This window comes from Trachypithecus francoisi, unplaced genomic scaffold (genome assembly GCF_009764315.1).
Source record: "Trachypithecus francoisi isolate TF-2019V2 unplaced genomic scaffold, Tfra_2.0 Lachesis_group17, whole genome shotgun sequence".
In the NCBI taxonomy this organism is placed as follows: Eukaryota; Metazoa; Chordata; class Mammalia; order Primates; family Cercopithecidae; genus Trachypithecus; species Trachypithecus francoisi.
The window spans coordinates 23,642,745-23,668,123 of NW_022681462.1; the positions used below are offsets into that span (position 1 = coordinate 23,642,745).

The 25,379-nt window shown below is 50.1% G+C and overlaps 2 protein-coding genes across 22 annotated transcripts in view; both read right to left on the reverse strand.

The window, feature by feature from the left end:
- Nucleotides 1-18,330, reverse strand: part of SFXN5 (sideroflexin 5) — a 134,618-nt gene extending 116,288 nt beyond the window's left edge. For 18 of the 21 annotated variants that reach the window (XR_004428181.1, XR_004428180.1, XR_004428184.1 and 15 more), the window contains exons 1-2: nucleotides 17,704-18,330; nucleotides 2,732-2,800 (exon numbers count right to left, since the gene is read on the reverse strand). Coding sequence is in view for 9 of the 21 variants with exons in the window: in XM_033175073.1 (XP_033030964.1) it covers nucleotides 2,732-2,800; nucleotides 17,704-17,805 (171 nt within the window). In the remaining 12 variants the exon portion in view is untranslated. Of the gene's footprint in view, nucleotides 1-2,731; nucleotides 2,801-16,563; nucleotides 17,427-17,703 lie in introns of those variants that run through there. The other 3 variants (XM_033175081.1, XM_033175080.1, XM_033175084.1) reach the window with 2 other exon arrangements.
- Nucleotides 18,331-19,491: 1,161 nt separating this feature from the next.
- The window catches only part of RAB11FIP5 (RAB11 family interacting protein 5), a 38,934-nt gene continuing 33,046 nt past the window's right edge, over nucleotides 19,492-25,379 (reverse strand). The window contains 2 exon segments of the mRNA XM_033175088.1: nucleotides 19,492-21,865; nucleotides 22,178-22,367. Of these exon segments, the coding sequence (XP_033030979.1) occupies nucleotides 21,662-21,865; nucleotides 22,178-22,367 (394 nt within the window). The 3' untranslated portion in view covers nucleotides 19,492-21,661.

The following is a 25,379-nucleotide window of genomic DNA, read 5'->3' on the forward strand; positions in this document are numbered from 1 at the left end:
CTGATAAGTTAATGCATGTAAAATGCTTACAAATTGCCTTGTTCATAGTACTTAATAAATATTTGACATTTTAGGCCAGGCATGGTGACTCACACCTATAATCCCAGCAATTTAGTAGGCTGATAGGGGTGGATTTCTTGAGAACAAGAGTTTGAGACCAGCCTGGCCAACATGGCAAAACCCAGTCGCTACTAAAATACAAAAATTAGCTGCATGTGGTGGTGCACACCTGTAATCCCAGTTACTCGGGAGGCTGAGTCACGAGAACCACTTGAACCCGGGAGGTGGAGGTTGCAGTGAGCTAAGAACATGCCACTGCACTCCAGCCTGGGCGACAGAGCAAGACCGTCTCAAACAAAACAAAACAAAACAAAACAAAATTTGACATTTTATATGTACATGTATTCCTACATACATTTGTAAATACATACAAAACATCTGTCAAATTAGCCCGGCGTAGTGGTGGGTGCCTGTAAATCCAGCTACTTGGGAGGCTGAGGCAGGAGAATCGCTTGAGCCCGGGAGGTGGAGGTAGCAGTGAGCTGAGATCGTGCCGCACTCCAGCCTGGGGGACAAGAGTGAGACTCTGTCTCAAAAAAAAAAAAAATCTGTCAAGTCCAGGCACTGTGACTCACACCTGTAATCCCAGCACTTTGGGAGGCCAAGGTGGGCGGATCACCTGAGGTTGAGAGTTCGAGACCAGCCTGACCAACATGGAGAAACCCCATCTCTACTAAAAATACAAAATTAGCCGGACATGGTGGCACACGCCTGTAATCCCAGCTACAGGGGAGGCTGGGGCAGGAGAATCGCTTGAACCTGGGAGGCAGAAGTTGCAGTGAGCCGAGATCGCACCATTGCACTCCAACCTGGGCAACAAGAGCAAAACTCGTCTCAAAAAAAAAAGTCTGTCAAGACATACTTCTTAGAATGGCTGAAATAAAAAAAGATTTTTAAATTTGACAATAGCAAGTGTTGGTGAGATAGTGGAGCAACTGGAACTCTCATACATTTGCTGATGGAGATATAAATTGTACAACCCTTTGAACAACAGTTTGGCAGTTTCTGATAAAGTAAACATATATTTACCACACTTACCATAGGATCCAGCATTCCCATTCTTACTCCTTCAAGAGAAATGAAAGCATACATCCACACAAAGAATGTTCATATAGTTTTATTCATAATAGCCAAAAAACTGGAAAGAATCAAGGTGTTTATCAACAAGTGAATGGATAAATTCTGGAACATCCTTTCAATGGGACACTACTCAGCAGTCAGAAGGGATTAACTACTAATACATGCAATGACACAAATAAATCCCAAAAGCATTTTTTTTTTTTTTAAGATAGGGTCTCACTTTGTTACTCAGGCTGGAGTGCAGTGGTACAATCACGGTTCACTGCAGCCTCAACCTCTCAGGCTCAAGCGATCCTCCCACCTGAACCTCTCGAGTAGCTGGGACTACAAGCATGCACCACCACACTCGGCTAATTTTTTTAAATTTTGTACAGACAGGTCTCACTATGTTGCCCAGGGTGGTCTTGAACTCCTGGGCTCCAGCAATCCTCCTGCCTCAGCCTCTCAAAGTGATGAGATTACAGGTGTGAGCCATTGCACCAGCCTCAAAAACATTGTGTTAAGGGAAAGAAGCCAGATACAAAAGGCTGCATACTGTAGGATTCCATTTATATGACATTCTGGAAACAGCAAAACAATAGAAACAGAAAGCTAATGACTGGTTGACAGGGGGTGGAGACAGGGAGGAACTGATTATAAAGAGGTATGAGGAACATGTCAGGGTGATGAAAATGCTTCACATCTTGATTGTCCATAAGGTTTGCTTCTGTGTCCCCACCCAAACCTCATCTCAAATTGTAAACCCCACAATCCCCACATGTTGACAGAGGGATGTGGTGGGAGGTGATTGCATCACGGGGATGGTTTCCCTCATGGTGTTCTCATGATAGTGAGTTTGCATGAGATCTGATGGTTTTATAAGTGCTCAGAAGTTCCTCCTCCATTCCTCTCTCTCCTGCCACCTTGTGAAGAAGGTGCCTGCTTCCCCTTCCACCCTGATCATTTCCTGAGGCCTCCCCAGCCATGAGGAACTGTGAGACAATTAAACCACTTTCTTTTATTAATTACCCAGTCTCAGGAATTTCTTTATAGCAGTGTGAGACCAGACTAATACAATTGTGATGGTGGATACATGACTGAATATGACGGTCAAAACTCAAAGAACTGCACACCTAAGAAAGGCATGCAGGTTAGTAATGGCTTTTACTAACCCGATGTTAAAAGCCATTAACAGCTGTTACCTATGGGAGGAGGGAACTAAGTAGGGAGGATGATTAAAGGATACTTTTTTTTCTACTTAAACATACTTGTACTGTTTGAACTTTTCTAATGAGCAAATAATTTATGTACTTGATAATAATTTCATTAAAGTTTTAAAGAATAACAATAGTATCTATCTTGAAGGGGTGTTGTGAGATCCAAATGACATAATGTAAAAAGCATACAGCACAATGTATGAACTCAGAGACAGACACATAGATACATAAATAGATAGCTACAGGTAGAGAGAATTTGTTACCTTCCTCTCTCACCTCCCACCTCCCCTATTCTTTTCACTTCCCCATCCTCACCCTCCCTTAATGACCCACATATTCTGAAATGACAAGGTACAAAGGCCAAAAGGCCACTGAGGGTGACAGTCATGACTTACCTCAGTGACAAAGAGTGTACGAGGGTCGATGATATCCAAAAAGTGCCTGAAGCGGCCATAGAAGGATGTCTGAAGGGGATGAGAGAGAAGAGTGAATGGATCAGCTGCTGTGCACCCTTCTCCAGACACTGGGGAGCCCTACTCTTTATGATTGGGGTCCCCCGGTCCCCAGGACTCCCCATGTGGGTGATAAATGCCAATGAGGCCTCAGAAATCTAAGGACAGCTTTCCTGAGGCTGAGAGTTTTCCAAAGTCAACTCAGAGAGACCACTGAGATACTCAAGGATGGACCCATCTGCTCTTCCAGGTGCCTCCCATTTTCCCCCCTCTCCCAATGCCCTGAGATCTACTCTGAGCCTACTGAAAGCTCCCAAGCATCCCTGGACATGTAGGTTGAAGGTGAGGCCTGGCCCCAGCCCTCTCCCAGCCTCCCTGTCTTGCTCAGGACCTGAAGTGACAGAGCGTCCTGCCTGCCCCTCACAGGGTCCCTCCCCAAGGTCCAGCTCTGCCTCCAGGGGGAGGTTCCCAAGTGCAGCTCAAACCTGAAAGCACCAAGCTCACAATCCTCAGGCCCTCCTTCATCCAGAACCCTGTAGCTGCTGAGGTGCAGGACAAGAGGCAGCTCCCCCAACCTTGCCCCAGAGTAGGGGCTGTGGAAAAGGAGGGCTTTGTGCTAAGCGCCACAGGCATTAGAGCACAATGAAAGGAAACCAAGCAACCCAGCTGCTGGGCCTTCTGCCCTGGGGACTAAGCCAGCTGGGCAAAGCCGAGCTCAAGGGGAAGACAGAGGGTGCCAAGGTCGGGGATGAAGGGGAAGCTGCAATCGCTGGGGGTTCATGCCTCACTACACTCTGGGCTCTGCCCCAAATTCCTCCCTAGAGCCCCACAACTCTCCAAGCACCATCCTTTGCACAGTGGAGGAAACAGAAGCCTCCACATTCCCTCCCCTTATTTATTTATTTATTTATTTATTTATTTGAGATGGAGATTCTCGTTCTGTTGTCCAGGCTGGAGTGCAGTGGTGCAATCTCGGCTCACTGCAAGCCCCGCCTCCCAGGTTCACGCCATTCTCCTGCCTCAGCCTCCTGAGTAGCTGGGACTATAGGTGCCCACTACCATGCCTGGATAATTTTTGTATTTTTAATAGACGGGGTTTCATCTTGTTAGCCAGAATGGTCTGGATCTCCTGACCTTGTGAGCCGCCCGCCTCAGCCTCCCAAAGTGCTGGGATTACAGGTGTGAGCCACCACGCCCGGCCTCCCTCCCCTTATTTAGTAGGACACCAGACCCTGCAGTAAATTCCTGTTCCTTTCCCTTCCCAATAAAGACCCTGCAATAGGCTCCAGGTCACCTCAAAGTATTCCCACACACCAGTTCTCATCCCACCTCCATTTCTCTCCCACCATGGCACCCTACATGAAGCAACCTCTAACCCCTAATGCTGCCCCTACCCAGATGCTGTCTCTCACAAACCAGATCAACCTTCAGTCCATTCCTAATAGCAACAGCTGCCTAACCTCTTATAATCCACACAGCCTGGACCATTTCCCCATTAAAGACATACACAAGGGAGGCTCACAATGCTGTCCTGGCAAAATTTCACCTCTAAGAATGTAGTCTAAGGAAACAATCCAAGATATTCAAAGATCTGGTCAGGTGTACATACCAAGGATATTCACTGCTGCATTATTTACAAAGATGGATGGTTAAATAAATGCTGGTCCATTCATATGACTGAATACTATGAGGCCTTTAAAACTATGTTTTCAAACATTCATGACATGGAATAATGCTTAAAATTTTATGAAATGCATATAAGCAGTGTGATTCCAACTCAATAAACAAGGGGATAAACAGAGCTAGACAGATATTAAGTGAAAAGCAAAAAGACCAAATGACATCCAGATCCTGGTCCACTAACAGGGACCAGGGTTCCTCAAGAAAGGAGCAGATTCAAAGGCCGGGGTAGGGAAGGTGCAAGATGAAACTGGTACATTTTGTTGCACCAAAAAGTAATGAAGTCTTATCCCTAAAAAATGACAGGGACATGTTAAAAGGATCAATGAAGGGCAGGTGGTACATTGTGTTCTTCCAAATGTGATACCGGGGAAGTCCACAGTATCACTCACATAATATTCCACAGCGACTAAATAAATCTCATCACGAGAAAACAAAACAAACCCGCACTGACATTCCATAAATTAATTGGTTTTGTTCATCAAATATGTCAATGTCATAAAGACAAAGAAAGAGTGGGAATGAGACTGTTCCACATTAAAGAAGCTAAAGAGACAACTAGATGCATTGTGTAACTCGGGACTGGATCCTGGCGTAGAGGAAGGAATGCTCTAGACCATTATTGAGACAAGTGACAAAAGTGGAATATGGACCATAGGTTAATAAAAGTGTTGCATCCATGTTAAATCTCCTGACTATAATTACCACACTGTGGTTATATAAGAGAATGTCCTTGTTTTTTGTTTTTGTTTTTGTTTTTTCCGAGACAGAGTCTTGCTCTGTCTCCCAGGCTGGAGTGCAGTGGTGCAATCTCAGCTCACTGCAACCTCTGCCTCCTGAGTTACCAATTCTCCTGCCTCAGCCTCCCGAGTAGCTGTGACTACAGGCTTGTGACACTATGCCTGGCTAATTTTTTTTGTATTTTTAGTAGACATGCGGTTTCACCATGTTAGCCAGGATGGTCTCCATCTCCTGACCTCATGATCTGCCCACCTCAGCCTCCCAAAGTGCTGGGATTATAGGCGTGAGCCACCACGCCCAGCCGAGAATGTCCTTGTTCTTAAAAGATATACGCTGGGCCGGGCGCAGTGGCTCACCCTGTAATCCCAGCACTTTGGGAGACCAAGGCAGGCGGATCACCTGAGGTCAGGGGTTCAAGACCAGCCTGGCCAATGTGGTGAAACCCCGCCTCTACTAAAAATATAAAAATTAGCTGGGTGTGGTAGTGCAATCCCAGCTACTTGGGAGGCTGAGGCAGGAGTATTGCTTGAACCCGGGAGGTGGAAGTTGCAGTGAGCCAAGATTATGCCCTGCACTCCAGCCTGGGTGACAGCAAGACTCTGTCTCAAAAAAAAAAAAAAAAAAAGACATATACTCTGATGTATTAGGAGATGAATGAATACAATCTATTCGTAAATAGTTGAAGAAAAATAACGTGTAAAAATACAAGGCAGCCATAAAATCTGGAAACGTAGGTACTATAATTGAATGTAGACTGACGATGTCCTGATGATATCATGTATATTTGCTATCTTTCCAGACTTTATGATTACTTGTAGACAAAGAGAATAAAGGAAATGTGATAAGATGTTAAAAATTGGTAGATCTAGGCAAATAGGGAAGTTTTCCTTATCTTCTTGCAACCTTTCTGTAAGACTAAAAGTGTTTCAAAATAAAAAGGTAAAAATTATATTTTCAAAAAAGCTAGATGAAAATACACTAAAATGCTAATAGAGATTGCCTCTGGGTAATAGGCTTATGTATGATTTATATTTCCAGATCTTTAAATTGCTTTTGAAATTAAAAAAAATCGATATTATGCATAATATGCAGAAATGATATTACATTTGAAAATACATATTTAGAGTAAAATGCAAGCCAATCACAGTGGCTTGCTCCTATAATCCCACCTACTTGGGAGGTTGAAGTGATAGGATCACTTGAGCCCCGGAGTTTAAGATCAGTCTGGGCAACACAGTGAAACCCCACCTCTACAAAAAAATTTTAAAAATTAGCCAGGCATGGTGGTATGCACCTGTAGTCCCAGCTACTTAGGAGAGTGAGGCAGGAGGACCACCTCAGACCAGGAGTTTGAGGTTGCAGTGAGCTATGATCACACCACTGCACTCCAGGCTGGGGGACAGAGCGAGAGCCTGTCTCCAAAAATAAAGTAAAATATGAACTGATATTTTAAGTATTATATTTGATTATGAGCTCCTGAAGGACATGGGCTATTGAATATTCCTTCCTTATCCTCCCTGGTTCGAAGTCTCCTTACATATCTGGAAGGAAGGGTCTCCTGCCACAGGAATCCTTGAGTGGGCTGATGAGTGGCCAACAGCCTCAAGGCTTCTCGGTGGGGTAGAGCTGGGCTGGGCTTTGAAGGGAGGGCAAGATTAGGAAAGGATAACAGTATGGCAGCTAATGGTTCAAGGAGGGAAGAGAATGAGCAGGTGCAGAGGAGAGAACCTGGAAGTAGAATGGCCTGAGTGAAGTAACTTTTTGAAGATAGTCCAGCAGAAACTTCAGCCTCTGACTTGTCCTGTGGGTCTCACACTGTCTTCATCCTGTCCCAGTTCTGCCAGCCTTCTTGTGTCACTTTCCACCACAGCTACTGGGGGAGACTCCCAGATAACGCATTTTGCTACACAGACACCTACAAACGCCTAATGAGCTAGGCTCAGGGTGAGAGGTGACAGTGTGCTAGCCGCCCTTACTCTCAGCACCTCCTCAGCCTCGGTGTCCACTCTGGCGGTGCTTGAGGAGTCCTTCAGTGTGCCACGGTGTGGGAGCCCCTCTCTGGGCTGGCTGGGGCCGGAGTCGCCTCCCTCTGCTTGCTGGGAGGTGTGGAGGGAGAGGCAAGGGCGGGAACCGGGGCTGCGCTGACGGGCCAGCGTGAGTTCCGGCAGGCGCGGGTGGATGGGCCACTCACACAGAGCGGCCAGCCGGCACCACCGGCCCAGGGCAGTGAGGGGCTTAGCACCTGGGCCAGCAGCTGCCCAGGTTGTGCCAGGTCCCCCAGCAGTGCTGGCCCACCGGCGCCGCACTCAAATTCTCGCCCGGCCTTAGCTGCCTCCCCACCACACAGGGCTCCAGACCTGCTGCAGCCTGCCATATCTGAGCTCCTCCCCCTGCGGTTGGCTCCCAGGCAGCTGGAGCCTCCCCGATCTGCGCTGCCGCCTGCTCCCTGGCGCCCCATCCAGGGGACAGCCCAAGGGCTGAGGAGTGCAGGTGCTGCTGGGGACTGGTGGGCAGCTCCACCTGCAGCCCTAGTGCAGGATCCACTGGGTGAAGCCAGCTGGGCTCCTGAACTGGATGGGGACTTGGAGAACTTTTATACCTAGCCAGAGGATCATATGTGTACCAATCAGCACTCTGTATCTAGCTAACCTAGTGGGGACTTGGAGAACTTTTCCATCTAGCACTCTGCGTCTAGCTCAAGGATTGTAAACGCACCAATCAGCACTCTGTGTCTAGCTCAGGGTTTGTAAATACACCAATCAGTACTCTGTGTCTAGCTCAAGGTTTGTAAATACACCAATTGGTACTCTGTATCTAGCTAACTCTGTATCTAGCTAACTAGCACTCTGCAACTCTAACTCAGGATTGTAAACGCACCAATCAGCACTCTGTCAAAACGGACCAATCAGCTCTCTTTAAAGTGGACCAATCAGCTCTCTGTAAAATGGACCAATCAGCAGGATGTGGGTGGGGCCAGATAAGGGAATGAAAGCAGGCTGCCCCAGCCAGCAGTGGCAAGGCGCCAGGGTCACCTTCAACACTGTGGAAGCTTTGTTCTTTCACCCTTTGCAATAAATCTTGCTGCTGCTCACTTTGGGTCTGCTCTGCCTTTATGAGCTGTATCACTCACCGCGAAGGTCTGCAGCTTCACTCCTGACAGGGAGACCACCCACCAGAAAGAAGAAGCTCCAGACACAACTGAACGTCTCAAGGAACAAACTCCGGACACACCATCTTTAAGAACTGTAACACTCACCGCGAGAGTCCGCAGCTTCATTCTTGAAGTCAGTGAGACCAAGAACCCACCAATTCCGGACACAAGGGGACACCAAATGAACAAGCCCTCGAAGAGCTCAGAGTCCATCAAGCTAGACTAATAACTATAAACAAATAACCACAAAACACTGATCAGAGTTTAAATGAAGCATCGTAAAATGCACTGGGGACACAGAGTTCTTCCTATGTCTTCCTAGCGTAAGTCAAGGAGGTATCCCAGAGGAGCTGGCACCAGGGGATGGATAAGTTTACCTAGCAGAGGAGGTATATGCAAGAAGATGAAAGCATGAAACTTAGTATCAGAAGCTGCACGGGACTCCTGTGGTCTCTTCATTCATTCACCATTCAACCCACCAGCAAAGATCTACTGTGTGCCCAGCACTGTGCTAGGTCCTGGAAGTAGCAAGGTTGACCAACTGTGGGGAAATGAGGAAGAACAGCCACAGATGATGCCTCGCTTTCTAGTGAGACATGAATGTTTGTTAACCAGAATGGGGACAGCAAGAAGCATACTGATTAAGTGGGAAGAAGATAAAAACTCTGTATTGGTCGTATCAGTCTGCGATATTTAAAGGGCTTTCCAGATGTAATTTTTCAGCAAACATTTGGACAGAGATTCAAGAGATTCTGAGTTGGAAATGTCAGGTACAGATTGGTCTAAGACCCCCACCCCACCCACTATAGAGGTAAACCTATAGTCTAAGTCAGATTTACTGACTCACTCAACAAAGAGGGGCACAAAGCAGAGAATTATGGGGTGCCTTGCCAAACAAAGAAAAATATTTAGTAGGCCGGGCGCAGTGGCTCAAGCCTGTAATCCCAGCACTTTGGGAGGCCAAGACGGGCGGATCGCGAGGTCAGGAGATCGAGACCATCCTGGCTAATACAGTGAAACCCCGTCTCTACTAAAAATACAAAAACTAGCCGGGCGAGGTGGCGGGTGCCTGTAGTCCCAGCTACTCGGGAGGCTGAGGCAGGAGAATGGCGTAAACCCGGAAGGCGGAGCTTGCAGTGAGCTGAGATCTGGCCACTGCACTCCAGTCCGGGCGACAGAGCGAGACTCCGCCTCAAAAAAAAAAAAAAAAAGAAAAATATTTAGTATATAATTTAAGGAAGATAGAGTAAAATTTAAATGAAGCAGTGCTTCAATATGCTCCACCCAAACCAAGACCATATGGAAAGGAGTCAACGTAAGTCTGGACCAACCACTCAGGGTCTTGTTTCCTTAAAAACTATAAAGTTAAGATTAATGAGAAATGTTGTGACCAGAAACCCCTTATTTGCAGCTATGGGTTCATTCTCTGAGGCAAAGTGACTTAGACCTGCCAATCAAGAGGTAGATGGTTCATTCCTAATGATATGATTTAAATAGCAAAGTTCTTGGCAGTGTAGGACCTTATAGAGTGAGACATGAGTATGAAAGAGGTGGTTACTAGAAGAAAGTTGTTCGATACTTTGTAGCTCCTGTGGTTCCTTGTGAGAAACATTGTTTCTTTGCAGCTGGATCTGTGTCTGTTCCTTCCTGCCTGATGAATGAATGGCAAGGAAGGTTTTTACTTTCTCAATTATTTTCTCAATAGTTTAAAATGTATAGCTTCCCTCCCAAATTCAGCTCCCATCTTTTACCCCCTCCCTCCCAAATTCAGCTCCCATCTTTACCCAATCACACAATCCGTGGATGTTTTTCCTCCCCTTTTTCTTCACCGGAAGAATGAGTCAGTCAAGTGATTCCTTCTCTTTCTCTTCACAAGAAAGGTGAGTCAGCTAATTCTCATCAGGAGCCCCAGGCCTGCAGCAGCTGCTGCCTTCCCACTTCCACCAGCCAGCTCTCTCCCATCTGCAGGCCCCCCAGTGAGAGCAGGCCTTGGGAGCAGCAGCTGAGGGCAAAGATCCCTGAAGAAGCTAACAACGCCCCCCAAATACACACACCAGACCTCCAAATTACTGCTCTCCGGGATTAGGAATAATATACTCACTGAATCTACAGCCCAAAGCAGAAAGGCTGGGCCAGCCCAGTGGTCCTGAATCAGCTGCACCCTGAACCACCTGGGTACTTAAAAAACCAGGCCATACACCCAGGGATTCTGATTCTATTGCTCTGGGGGTGGCCTCCAGCTATCAGTGTCTATTTTAAAACCTGCCCAGTGTGACTCTTGGAAATGATGACCCCTCTCCACTGCACAAACCAGCCCATGAGCAGCATCAGAAAAAAACTCACTGTCTCGCCTATAGGAAGTAAATGATTAAAATACATAACCACCTGCAAGGTACTGTGATTTTAGAACTTTATTTCAGGCAACCTATGAGACATTTCCCCTCGCCTCCCAACTCTCAGCCCACACAAACCTCCCAACCTTGAAGTGAAGAAAGCATTTTTCTGCCCAGCAAGCTCTCCATACCCGCCCTGTGCAAACAGCCTGCTCTGCCCACTAGGCCTTTGTCCCCAGCACACTCATACCCCCAGTCATCTCAACAGATAAGTGAGACTTCCGAAAGAGCAATGAATTTTTGTTTTATTTTTGAGACAGCATCTCACTTTGTCACCCAGGCTGGAGTGTAGTGGCACGATCACAGCTCACTACAACCCCCACTTCCTGGACTCAGGTGATTCTCCCACCTCACCCTCTGGAGCAGCTGGGACTACAGGCATGTGTCACCACACCTGGCCAATTTTTATATTTTTTGTAGAGACAGGGTTTCGCCATGTTGCCTGGGCTGGTCTCAAACTTCTGGGATCAAGTGATCTGTCCCCGTCAGCCTCTCAAAGTGCTGGAGTTACAAGCATGAGCCACCACACCTCGCCAGAATTTGTTTAAAAAAACTTCTTTCCTTCTTTTTTGAGACAGGGTCTCACTCTGTTGTCCAGCTGGAGTGCAGTTGTGTGATCATAGCTCACTGCAGCCTCGGACTTCTGGGCTCATGGGATCCTCCTGTCCCAGCCTTCCAAGTAGCTGGGACTACAGGTACATGCCAGCATGCCCAGCTAGTTTTTCAATTTTCCGTAGACATGGGGTCTCACTATGTTGTCCAGGCTGGTCTCAAGCTCCTGGCCTCAAGCAATCCTCCTGCCATGGCCTCTTGAAGTGCTGGAATTACAGGCATGAGCCACTGTACCTAGATGACAATTTTTTTTTTTTTTTGCGACAGTTTCGTTCTTTTTGCCCAGGCTGGAGTGCAACGGCGCAATCTCGGCTCACTGCAACCTCTGCCTCCCGGGTTCAAGCGATTCTCCTGCTTCAGCCTCCTGAGTAGCGGGGATTATAGGCGCCTGCCACCGCGCCCAGCTAATTTTGTGTATTTTTAGTAGAGACAGGGTTTCACCATGTTGGCCAGGCTGGTCTCAAACTCCTGGCATCAAGTGATCTGCCCGCCTTAGCCTCCCAAAGTGCTGGGATTACAAGCATGAGCCATTGTGCCTGGCCCTGGACAACGATTTATTTACAGATGGACTGAAACACAAATGGGAGAAAGTATGTGCGTTTGTTTCCTGTCCTGAGGCCCCAACATGGCAAACATGGTATGTGAGCCAGAAGGGAAAACAGTGAGTTCAGGAGAGGAAATCAGCAGAAAAGGAAGAGGAAAGGAAGCAAAGCAGGTCTCAAAGGTTCTCTGGGTGCTGCGCTGTCATCTCCTCCCTTTCATTAGGCAGTTGGGGTAGTGGTTTAATGCAGACTTTAAGTTTACAGGAGAAACAAGGGACAAAGGAACATGCTAACCACTACCACAGAGATGCCATCAGCTACATTGAGAAGGAGGGGAATTCTACAGGGATGAACAACTGTTTCTTCAACAAAGAGGAAGGGAAAAGAGGAAGAGAGAACTAACAGATTAAAAGACACAAAAGAGGCCAGGTGCAGTAGCTCACGCCTGCAACCCCCAGCACTTTGGGAAGCCGAGGCGGGTGGATCACCTGAGGTCAGGAGTTTGAGACCAGCCTGGCCAACATGGCAAAACCCCATCTCTACTAAAAATACACAAATTAGCTGAGCGTGGTGGCATGTGCCCGTAATCCCAGCTACTTAGGAGGCTGAGGCAGGAGGATCACTTGAACCCGGGAGGCAGAGGTTGCAGTGAGCTGACATCGTGCCACTGCACTCCATCCTAGGTGACAGAGAGAGATTCTGTCTCCAAAATAAATCAATAAAAGATACAAGAGAGATACCCAAAGGTAATAATACGTGGAACTTACGCAATCCTGATTCAAACAAATCAACTACAAATAAATTATGTCATGATCAGGGAAATATGAATAGTGACTGGTTACTTGATGATATTAAGAATTAATGGGCCAGACATGGTGGCTCATGCCTGTAAATCCCAGCACTTTGGGAGGGTGAAGCAGAAGAATCGTTAGAGGCCAGGAGTTTGATACCAGCCTGGCAAAATAGCAAGACACCTGTCTCTACAAAAAAACAAACAAACAAAAAATATATATATACATATACATATACATATACATATACATATACATACACACACACACACATATATATATATGTGGCCATGCATGGTGGCACACCCCTGTAGTTCCAGCTACTTTGGAGGTTGAGGCCAGAGGATTGCTTGAGCCCAGGAGCTAAAGGCTGCATTGAGCCATTAGTTACTGTTCCACTGTACTCCAGTGTGGGTGACAGATAGAAACCCTGTCTCTAAAAAAAAGAAAAAAGAAATAATGATTTTAGGTGTGTTAAGGGCGTGGTTATGTTAAACAAATAAAAAAAACCACCAATATCATGTGATAAAGAGAGCACTTCACCTCTGTGATATTCTTACCTCCAAACCCATAACTCCGGTCTACCCAAAAGAAAGACATTAGGTAAACCCAAGTTGAGGGACACTATAAAATACCTTCCAAAATTGTCAAGGTCATCAAAAACAAGCAAAGTCTGAGAAACTGTCCCAGGTACTACGACTGCCACAGACCAGAGGAGGCTAAAGAGACATGATGACTAAACGTAACATGTTCCTGGATGGGATCCTGGGACAGAAAGGAGACATTAGTGTAAAAAAAAAAGTAAAATTAAGTCTGGAGTGTAGTTAATGATAACGTACCAATGTTAGTTTCTTAGTTTTGAAAAATATAAAGTGGCAATGCAAGACGATAATAGAGGACAATGGGTGAGGGCTAGGCAGGAATTGTCTTTTGACTTCTCTAAGTGTGAAATTATTCCAAAACAAAAAAGTTTATTTTAAAAAAACCTAACCAAAGAGTCCTTATTTTTTAGAGACACCTACTAGTAGGTTCAATGAAATGATGGGATGTTTGGGCTTTGCTTCAGAATAATTCATTGGTTGGGTTGTGGGGATGGATGTATAGATGAAATAAGGCTGGCTTTAAGTTGGCAACTGTTGAAGCTGGATGATGGGTGCACAGGGGTTCACTGACAGCTGTCTCCAGATTAGTATGTTTGTAAACTTCCATAATAAAGTTGACAACAAACAAATAAACAAACAAACATGAACTCTGGAGCCAGACTTTCTGGAAGTTACTTAATCTGTTTGTGTGCTGCAGTTTTCTTACCCATAAATTGGAGATCATTGCACCTGCCTCACAGTGTTTTTGTGAAAATTCAGTAAGTCAATACACAAAAAGGCTGGAATGATGCTTGGCACTTGTCACCATCTTACAGGGAGAAAGATGGTCACAGACCACCAACACCCATCACCCTTTCTTCACACTCTGACCCTCCACACCCTCCACCCTCTTTCTCCCCCTGTCCTCTTGCACAAGGAGACCCTTGAGGGAATAAAGAGGAGTTCTAGAGTGACTCCAGGGAATAAGGAAAGACCTTGGTGCCAAATCCTGCAGAAAGCGGTGAGATTAGTTGTCCCTGGCATGGGTGCTGGGAATGAATCCTGGATTATCAACTACCTTGAAGCAGGCTTCTGTCAGGCCAGCACAAGGTACTATAAGCATATATTACACAATTATTACATGCCAGAGCAGGACACAGAGATGTGGGCTGGGCCCTAAAGGAGCTCATCAACCCAGTACATACATGGCCAATCTTTGTGTCTTTAGACTCACCTCCTTAGAGACACCCCAACTTTGGAATGTTTCAGTACTGATTAATCTTACACTGTCAAACATGCCCCCACTTGGTTGCAATTTTATAAGATCCCTAAGGGACAATTTGGAGAAAAGTTGGTTCACCTTTCCAATCACAACCTTACACGTCAATTTAATTCAAGTCCACAAAGCCCTACTGATTTGTCTCCAGGATATTCATGTATACAACAAATCTTCATTAAGTACCTCTTAACTACCAGGCACTGTGATGAGCCTTGGAGAGTCAACAGGGAGTGAAGGCAGGCACAGCCTCCACTTCCACAAAGTCCATAGTTGAAAGGGAAACACAGATGGCAAAGAAATACTCATCACAAATCAATGGATACACTGAGATAGGTGTTTGCAGTAAGGAAACACAGTCAAAAATTCAATCTGGGAGTGGCAGGAGGCTTCTCCAAGAAAGTGATGCTTCATGGATACACCAGGGATGAGGAAAAGTGGGAACAAGAGTTGCAGGAAGAGGAAGAGGTGATGTTCCAAGCAGATGGCCCAGTGGTGGGAGGGAACATGGTGGGTTCAGAGGTTGAAAAGCAGCCAGTGTGATGTGAAGGAGGGTGTGAGGTGTGGGTGGTTGGGTGGTGGGATTCAAGGAAGTAGTTGTCAGTGGGGTGGGCCATGTATACTTTGGGGGCCCCTTCAGAAGTTAGGTCTTTATCTCAGAAGCAGGGGAAGCCATTGGAGGGTATTTAAATGTGCAAGGGTGTGGGGAGTCCCTTGATCAGATCTGTATTGGTGGGACTCTGCCTTGCAGAAGGAGGAAGGACTGGAAGAGGGACAGAGTGGAAGCAGGGAGACTTGTTGCAAGGCTACTGCAGTGACCCAGGAAATAGATGATGGGGGCTTGGTTTAGGATTCTGGCAGTAGAGATGGGTGGACTTGAGAGATGTGTAAGAGGTAAGATCACTGGGCCTCTGGTTGCACTTAAAGGGTGAGGGAGAAGAAGGAAAGAACACAGGCAGCTCCCAGGCTTCTGGCTGCACTGATTGGGTGGCAAGTTGGGCTGCTTGCAGAGCCAGGGAGCCATGCGGGAGGAGCAGGTGTGGACGAGAGATAAGATCCTTAACATGGATGAATCAGATGCAACGTGCTTTTATGCAGGTCACTATGCTGGGGAGGGGAGCTTCAAAAGTGGATACAACAAACACTAAATTTTACTGCCTGCAAGAGCAGTGCCAGAAAGAAGTACCGTAATGGCTGCAGGAACAGGGTAGCCTCAAATGTTTATCTATTGCTCTAGAGCAGTGCTCACAGTAAAGGGCTCAGTCATATAAGCTACTAAGACATATTTGATAAATGTCCGTTGGGTAACTGAATGTCCCAAGTGCCACATACAGATAACAGACACCAAGGAAAAAAAAAAAAAACACCCCACAAATCTTTTACTCGGCACATTACTATATGCCTAACTTGTCTCTATCAGGGTAAGACAGAGGCAGAGAAGGCCAAGTTCAGCCCCTTCTCGCAAAAGGCCTACAGGGGATTTGAGGAAACCAAGTCATCATACAGCAAACATTTAGAAGACCACAGGGCACTGTATGGAGAGCTATGAGGATCCGACTCAGGTGGCCAAAGAGGTGTGCAGGAGGGAGTCTGCAATCTCATGGGACCAGAGGGAAAAAGGGACCAGAGACGTAGGGAGCAAGTGTTTGCCTGAGAGGCAGGCCCGACTGAGCCTGTAAGGATGAGCACAATGGGGGTGGGAGCGGGGATAGGCAATGTAATAAGGTCACTCAAGTCCAAGCAGGGACACCCCGACAATCTCACCCTAGATGGCCTCCTACACTGGAAGGAAGATGCCAGTCTCACCTCGGATACCTACATGCTGAGATGGCCTACTTTTAAAAAGAATTAAAGTCCTGTTAAGAAACACTGGGGACATTTTTTTCAGACGGCTTAGGAGCCAAGTTCCCTAATTATCAGCAAAGCTCCGGGTCCCCCTTTGCTGGAACCAATCCCCCTTCCACCACCATAATTAAAAAAAAAAAAAAAAAAAAGCCACCGCACCGACCTTTGTACAATTTCCTTTCTTCCTGCAAAGTTCTTTTCTGGTCGCCTCGGCTGCCGCCCACCCCCGGCAAGCCCCGGTTTACTTCAGCGGTCTCTCTGCCCGTTTCCTAATAAATTCCGTCTCCTCGGTGCAGGAGGCACGGGAGCCCGAGGGTCTGCGGCGCGGGAGCGGCCCCTCCCCGGCTCCGGTCTCCGGGCCCAGCAAGGCGCCCGGGCTCCGCGTTCCACCCCCGCCTCCGCAGTCCAGGGCCGAGTCGGCGACGCCCCAGCGGGGGTCCCGGAGGGAAAGGACCCCTGTCGCCGTGCCCCGAAGAGCCCCGGCGGGTGTGCCCAGAGCCAGTGCCCGGCGACGCAGGGGCCCAGGCGCGGGAGACGCTCCACAGAGGAAGCAGTGAGGGAGATGCTGGGGGGGTTCCCGGGCGACAGCCCCTCGGAGGGACGACGGCCCCAGGGGATGACACAGCGTTTCCCTCGCACGCCCTCGCTACATCCCCGCAGGGCATCGGCCGGCTTGCTGCGCCTGCGAATCCTCAACCCAAGAAGGGGAGCAGGGACAGGGGACGCCGGACCGCTGCTCGCCTCGGCACTCGCCCCCGCAAACTGCCGCGCGCGCCGGGCCCGGCTTGGGGGCCAGGGCTGGGGAGTGACCGCTGGGCGCGACGCTGCCCGGCGGTTCCGCCAGCAGCTCGAAAGGAACGTCAGTCCCCACCGGGGGAAAAAGTTAGAAGGCATCCCGGCCACGCCAACTTCCCATCCAGGGCCGGACTAGAACTTTGCGCCGGAGGCGGGCGGCTGCACAACCCGAGGCGACCCTGAGCAGCCGCTCGAAGCTGGGCGCTCGGGACCTTGACCGCAGCCAGCGGTGGCCAATCACAGGGCGCCGCGGGCGGGAAAGGCTAGAGGGCGCGGACAGCCGGGGAGTGACGGCGCCAAGGACCAATGGGAAGCCACGGTGAGAGTCCGTGCCCGCCCCGCTGGCGAATGGGAAAAGGGTGGCTGTGGCCGAAGTCCCCCCTGGGGCTAGCTGCAGGCTCCGCTGGCCGCCGGTGGGAGAGCCTCGGGCGGAAGGGGACTTTGGAGGGGAGTTTGCTGGTCGTCTCTCTGCCACCCGCCGGCCCGCAGACCACAGCCCGGTCCTCACCTGCTGGAAGCGGGGTTTGCCCAGTTGGAAAGGAGGTGCATCGCTCGAGGCGTTAGCGGCACTAGCCGCCGCCGCCGATGCTGTAGTCGCTGTATCCGCCATGGCCACTGACGCCCGCAATCTCCGGCCCTTTTAAAATGTCCCTCCTCGGCCCCCGCCACAGCTGCCTCTCCCGATTGGCCCTAAGCAACCGCAGCGAGCGGGAGGCGCAAGGGGTTGTGGGGAGTGTAGTTTTTCGCGTCCCGACGCTTGCAACCCTAGACTGCAGAGAGTTGCGGCCGTCCGGGGAGGTCTCGGAGCCCGCTGTCCGCATTGCAAGGTGCAAGGTCGGCAGCCCAGGAAGGGTGTTCCTGTACGACGACCACGGGCCACCCCTCGCTGCTTACTTGCCCCCAGAAGTTAGAGTGGCTGCCGTGGGCGTCGCTCCTGGGGCCAGGCAGCCCAGAAGGGTCCCATTCAAGTGGGCCCGACTTGGGACCAGATGGGCAAAGACTCCAGGCGGAGTAGGGTTAACCTCGGAAGGCTTTCTGCAAGGAGTTGCACTGCGGAACCTTCTCGTCGTTTCCTCCGTCGCCACCCTGCCCACTCGTCCTGTGCTCTCCGGTTGTCCTGACACTCAGTTCCTGGAGCATGGGGGGGGCCTGCCCGCCCCGCGACTCCCGAACATTCTGTACCCAGAAGACTAAATCTTCGCCTGATGCTGGCTCTCTTTCTGGCTTTAGCCTAAACATTGCATTTCCCAGTCCATCACTCTGCTTCCACAAATCCCATAGAGGCTCCGCGGCACCCAGCACTTCTCTTTTGCACTCACAATTACTTGCTGTTCTGGATAGTCTTTCTTACTCTAAGGTTCACAGGGCAGGGGCTATGACTTTTTGATTCACTTCAGTTTTCTGAGCCAGACGTAAGAGGGCTCACAGTAGAGACTCAAGTAAGTGTTGGCTGTGAGTTCATCCATGGGGGATTAAGAGCCCTGACAGCCTTCACCTTGTCTGGCCAACCAAGGAAGATCCCTCCTGGGTCTAATTCCCGGGCAGGAGAAGAACTTGAGACTAGGGCGGGTGGGGAGGGCGTTAGGTAAGGGGGTGTGTTACAGATTGTGGAGTAAGCACCAGCATGGATAATGAACACACACAGTTGTAGAATGGATTAGCTGAAGATTCCCAGCTAAATTACCTGGTCAGTGAGCCAGACTTGGGGAGTGGAGGAGCTGCGTCTTTTGCCCAAGATGGCAGTAGAAATATTTGGTCTTCTAGGGAACCCCACTTTGGGTCTCATTAGTCTCATGGTGGACTGCAGGGTTGGCTCATGTCTGCCAGTGTTTCTGGACACTACACGGGCTGTAGTAGTCAAAGTTTTTCATCCTCTAGTAGTTGAACCACAAGAAATACTTTTCATAAAGCTGGAGGGAGATTTTAGCTAGCCATGAAGAACAATTTGTATCTTGGATTTGTATCTTAGAGATTGTATCTAGCCATGAAGAACTATTTGTATATTGGATTTGTATCATATCTTCCCCTGCTAGACCATGCAACTTGAGAATAGGAATCTATTTCTTACCCTCTGTATTACCAATAAATGGGCCCATCTTAGGTGCACGATAAATGTGAGTATCCTGGGAGTCAGAAAATACTAAGTTCAGGCTACTGGGCAACACTGTGTTACTGCCCTGATGTCAGGGCAGGGACAGGGCCATCCAAGAATCCCATCACCTTGATTTAAGGTGCCTTCTCCCACAGCAGCCTCCTGTACCTATTCATTCCAAAACAGGAACACAACAGACTCACCTGCAGTACATGAATGTTTTATTCTTCATAAAGTGCTTAAAACATGAAGAACAAGCTCTTTATAAAGAGCCTTACAACTAGGAAGACAAACAGCAAAGCAGAACCATTCCTGCTCCCTGCCCAACCCACCTGCAGCTCTCCTCCAAGTGTGGCTAGGAGAAGAAACATCAACAAGGACCCTGGGCTTCGATTCAAAAATTCCTGAAGCCATCCATGCCCTGGGCATTAGGGAGGACCACAATCAAAGGTCAGGGCCTGGGCTGGGACTGAATAAAGCCCAGAGGAATCCCCAGTAGGGGGGTGACTCCCTGCTCTCAGAAAAGGTACTTACTTCTCTAATACCCAATGACCCCCAAAAGCATGACTGAAACCCTGGGGACCAGTGGACACTTTTCTCAGCTTTGATGAGTGGAGTTTAAGGTAGGCAATGTTACAGGCGCATTCCTCCATGTGTAGCGCTCCTCTGCTCCATCCTGGCGGCAGACAGACATCACCCAGAGGGCACGTGTCTGCCTGAGGCCTTCCAAAAGCAAGCCCACAGGCCCCCTCCTGAAGAAGTGGTGGTCCCAGAGGAGCTCTTGCCTCCTTACTAAGCCGTAAGTATCCTCCTTCAGCACCTCGTCACCCCCCGTTTTTGCTAATTCAGGGTGCCCCAAGCCGCCAAAGTTCCCTGCAGATGCCTTGGGGAAGCCTACCACGTTTTCTGCGAGCAAACCAGGGGCTGGGCCAAAGGACAGACACTTCATTTCAAAGTGCACTGCAGCCAAGCCAGGCAAGCCCCTGGGGCAGAAGGGACAGACTGAGACAGCAGCTTAGTGGATGGATGGGAGGGCAACAAAGGCTTTTTCCTAAGTATAGGTGTCTCCCACAGGCATAGTGGGACCTCCCATTTCCAGGCAAGCTGACTGGTCTAGCATGGCTAAGTCCTGAGGCCAAACAGAATGAGAGTGAGCAGGGCAGCCCCAGGCCTGCCTGCCTGCCTGCCCGCCTGCCCGCCTGCCTGCCCAGCAGTGTTTATCCTGGGATCCTTCTATTGGGGTTGAGGGAGGCGAAGACAGCAGGAAGTTTGAGGGAGCAGCAACTTGGCCAGATCAAGAGATTAACTCTAGGGGAGGGGAAGAGCCCATAGTAGGGCTGCCCATTCCCATTCCCAGGGCCCTGAGAGAGCCATCCCTATGTACTCAACAGGTGGGAGGGGGACGCCACACAGTGGGAGAGGTCGACATCCAGGGGCTCTTGACCCCGCACACAAAAGGCACATTTTAATTGGTTTCCAAAAGTTCAAACCCTGCAGTAACACAGAGTTTTGGCATCTGGACAGGCAACAAGAATAGACATGGAGGCTTGATCCCCAAAACATAAGCAGCCCCAAGCCCCAGCCTGGAGGGGCCTACACATTGGAGGTGGTCAAGAGCTCAAAAAGCAAAAAGGTACTCTCCCCGCACCCGCCCCTGCACCCCACACATTCCCATGTGACACTTGTGGAAAGGTCAGAGGAGGCAGGGAGCAGCCTGAAGCACACACATCATCCACCTCTGTCCACACGGCACTCGCCCCACAAACAGCGCCAGACTGAAACAGACTCGGGACATGGCAGAGACTGACCCAGACCACACAGGCTCCTTGCTCTCAGGAGAAGGGGTGTGAGGCTGAAGAACAGGCACCCTGGTTGCCCATAACTCACAGACAAACAGGCAGCGTGGTCGTTGTCCCAGTAATACTACAAGCCCCTCCAGGGATTGGAGGGAAGTGAAGGGGATGGGGCTTTGGCTGTGGGAAGAAATGGCTGACCATCCTTGGGGGGTAATAAAGTATGTGCTAGCAACCAGTCTTGTCCCAGATTACCGCATCAAGCTACAGCTCACCCCTGCTCTGTCTTGGGGGAAGAGTTCCAATTCCCTGGGGGCCCCAAAGCTGAGGGGTATGAAAACAGGCAGGTGGGAAAGACCCAGGGCTCCCAAAGACACACAAATTGTGCACAGAACCTGATGCCTCCAAAGGGAATCCAGAGGGCCCCCCTTCCAGCAGCCCCAGTCAAGGCAGGAGGGAGAGGAACAAGGAGTGACAAGGCAAGATGGACGATGCCCCACTGCAGATGAGAGAGTTCAGGAGGAGGGAGGGCAGGCAGCAGCAGGTCCATGCCAACCCTCCTGGGGGTGGGGTGAGGAAGGCTATTTGGGGGGGCCCGGGGGGATCTGCAGCAGCGTGGGTGAGGTCTCCATGATCCGCACCAGTAGCCGGTCGATGTAGCTCTCCAGCTCCTGCACATGCTCGTCCCGCTGGCTCAGCTCCCGCTCCCGCTGCAGGAGCAGGCTGATGAGCTCATCGTGGGTCAGGTGGTAGTACTTGGCTGACTGGTCCAGCACAGCTGAGTCCTGAGGCCGGACCGAAGACAGTGAGCAGGGGAGCCCTAGGCCGGCCTGCCCGCCTGCCTGGCCCCCTGCCCGCCTGCCTGCGCCCCTGCCTGCCCCCCTGCCTGCCTGCCTGCCCCCCTGCCCACCAACACCTAAGTTTCACCACCACAAGGCCCCAGGCTGCCTGTCTCCAATGCCAGCGGCGGCCTAACTGGCTTCAGGACTCTGACATGGGGGACTTGGCCTGCTCCCTGCCCCACCCTCCCCAGGATCAAGCCCTGAGACCCCACCACACGTTCTGTCAGATGACCCCCACACCCTGCTGGGCCTTACCTTCAGCTTCTTGGTGTCCACCATCTGGCCAGCCTGAGGGGCCTGGGTCACAGGCTGAATGCTCCCAGATGTTACTGTTTTGAGCTTCTCCAGTCCACTGCTCAGGGCTATGCTCAGACTGGAGCGGGACTGCTTCCTATCGGGGCTGCCCTCCACAGGGGTGGCACTGAGGGGCTTCACGGGGTGGGGACTGCAAAGACATACAAGAGATGGGTTACACAAAGAGAAGGGTGGCACAGGTCAAAGGTGGGGCTGCTTTCCCTGTGGAGCCTCCAGGTCTGCTGGACAGAAAGCCCAGCACTGGGTGGTAGCTGCCCCTACAGAGTCAAGGTCTCAGGGCAGCCGTGTCCAGTACTCCTGAGCAACTCCCTGGGCTGGCCTCAATCCCCACCCCACCACCTGCTCCCTCCCGTTTCACTCCCTCATTCACCCGGTGACCTGGCCCTTTCACAGGGACAGCAAAGGCCATACTAGAGACTCCTGTGCACCTGCACCCAGCCTCTGTCAGGGACACCCTCCTCCAGCCATCTTCCCTCTTTTCTCTTCTATACTGTAACCTTTCTCTAGTGCGGTGACCAACCCTCCCAAGTTCCCAGTTTTCCCAGGACTGTGAGGATTCCCAGGACATGAGACTTTGAGTGCTAAAACCTGGGCAAACTGGGACACTTGGTCCCCCAGCTCTCTCTAGGGGTTGCTTCCCATCAGCATTTACAGAGCCCTGCAAAACCCTCCCTTGACCTTGTATTTGCTCTAGCTATCATTCCTAGTCACCTCCCCCTTTCTTCTCACCCAAGCCTCTCCACAGCAGCATGGAGACTACATTTGCGTAATTTCTTACCTTTCATTGACTCCTTAACCCATTAGAACAGGATGTCGGTCTCTACTGGCCCACCACAGGTGGACTTGTTGAGGTCACCAAGCCCTGCTGGTTCTCACCTCACTGACTTCTGTGGAGCCGACACTTGAAGCACTCCTTCCTTTGGGCTGCTCGCCTCCCTTTCCCTTCAAGACCTCCATCTCGTCTTCCAACCCCACAGCCCTTTCTCAGTCTTAATAACTGCTAGTCTGCCTGCCCTTGGGTTCTCTCCTCTCCTCCTGCCTGGATGCTACCACCCTCCTAATCTCCATCTCTAACCCAGACCTCACTCCCTGGACTCCAGACCTGCAGAGTCAGGTGCAGGCTGGCTTGCTCCCTGGGTTCCCCCTCAGGTGCATCCTACTCCCCGCCACACCCGCTCTGTGCTGCCCTAGCAGTGAGGAGAACCTCTGGCCCCTCTCTGGCTCAGGTCAGAAAGTCAGAAGCCTAGGAGTTCCTCTGGCTCATCCTCTTCAGCCTCAGCCTTAACAATCAAGCACTGCCACCTTCCTACCTTCTTAAGCGACCCTGCTCCTCTCCAAGCCAATGCTTAAACCTTCCTTCTAGCCACAGCCACTAAATCAGCTTCTCCATCTCAGTCTTGCCCAACTCCAACCACTCTGCTGCAAGATAATGATCTCAGCATTTCCAAAGCCTGAGAATCCTTTAATGGCTTCTATCAAGGTAAGAAAATACAATCTCTCACACAATTTGGTCCCTGTCCTTTCTTCATGGTCCACTACTCTCCCAGCCACATTCTTACCAAGCTCTTACAAAAGCTATTCTTCTGTCTGGAACAACACTGCCCCTTCCTCCCACTGGCTCACTAATTCCTACTCATATTTCACAGTTGTGCAAGGCCACCTCCTCCAGGAAGCCTTCCTGATTCCTCCAGGCTAAGATGACCCTTCTCTGGGATCCTCCAGCACCCTGTGACAGTTACATAAGCTGTAACATAAACTGCATCAGGCCCCCAGATCAACTATCCTACCCAGGGGACGTCTTACGAGTCTATGCTTACTTCATAGAGGATTTAGACCATTCAGGAATAGAATGCAAAATGGCTTAGTCCAAGGCCCTGAACTCCACTGAAGGAAGGGTCACCCAGACCCAGAGACTCTCAGGCTAGATCCATGCATTCATTCTCACAAATCGGGAAAAGCCACAGAGCACCCAGGCTCTGGGTAGACAGCAGAGAGAAAGAATGCATCTCAGTCCCTTTCCTGCCACCTAGGAGCCTGCGCTAGGGATGGGGTATAAAAGCAGCTCTAATGCCACCTACGGGCTGTGCCAGGGAAGGGGAGGATGACCAGTGTAGTATAAAAGTGCCTTGAATGAGGGGCCAGGAGGCCTTGGCTTGTTTGCCCGCTGACATCAGAGGGATCCGGGATCCTAAACCCTGCGGCTCTCATGGGCTCCATTTCTTCCTTTGAGGAATGAGACAGCTCTATTTGGCCCGTCCACTTCATAACAGAAGGAACAAGCCCAGTACAGACATGAAGCCAACTCTGGGAAGAACGAAACTTATAAAAAGTGGCAAATATGATTAGAGGTCATGCTGGCAGACAGCAAGGCCAGCCGAGGACACTGCAACCACCAGCTCCCCCACGTCCTCTCCCTCACCTCAAGGGAGCAGAGTCACTAACACCACCAGGGAGGGACACTGGGGCCAGCCTGGACTCCCTCCTACCCACTTCTCATAGGTAGTTCTGGCCCCTTGGGGTTTCTTCCCTTCTTGGGTCCACTTTGTCTTCCCCTAGTGGACTAGACATTCCTTGGGAATAGAGTGGGGACAGTGTCTTTCATCTGTTCAGTGTCTGACACATAGTAGGTGCTCAGTGAATGTGGATGACCAAACACGACGGCCTGGTCAGGAGGCCAGTGCTGGAGCCTGGTCTGCTCTCCAAGCCCCACGCCCTGCCCTGCTCTCCCCTCCTTCACTTGGTCCTCCTAGGACGCTATCGTCCCAGAGGGACTTGCTGCCTTCTAAGTCATACCCCATCACCTCCCAGTGCCCTGAGTCTCCAGGCCTCTGCTCACATCACCCCTGACCAGCCAGCTGGTGAGGTCACAGCTTCATAATTCTTCCAAACCTCCCAATGCCACAGTGAGCACAGTCACATAGGCATCTGCTGTCCACTCAGCGGTCCTAAATGCATCGGAACCACTCCCTGAAAGGCACCAAACGCAAACCAATGAAGCTACTGCTGCGGGTGGGGAACCTTTCTTCTGAGAGTTACATATGTGTGAAGTGTTTGAGCTTTCCTTTTTCTTCTGAAGGTGTCTGCAGCTTTCTCTCTGACCTAAGTGCTGGTCCCTCCTCTGGCTCTCTGCCTTCCCCAGCCT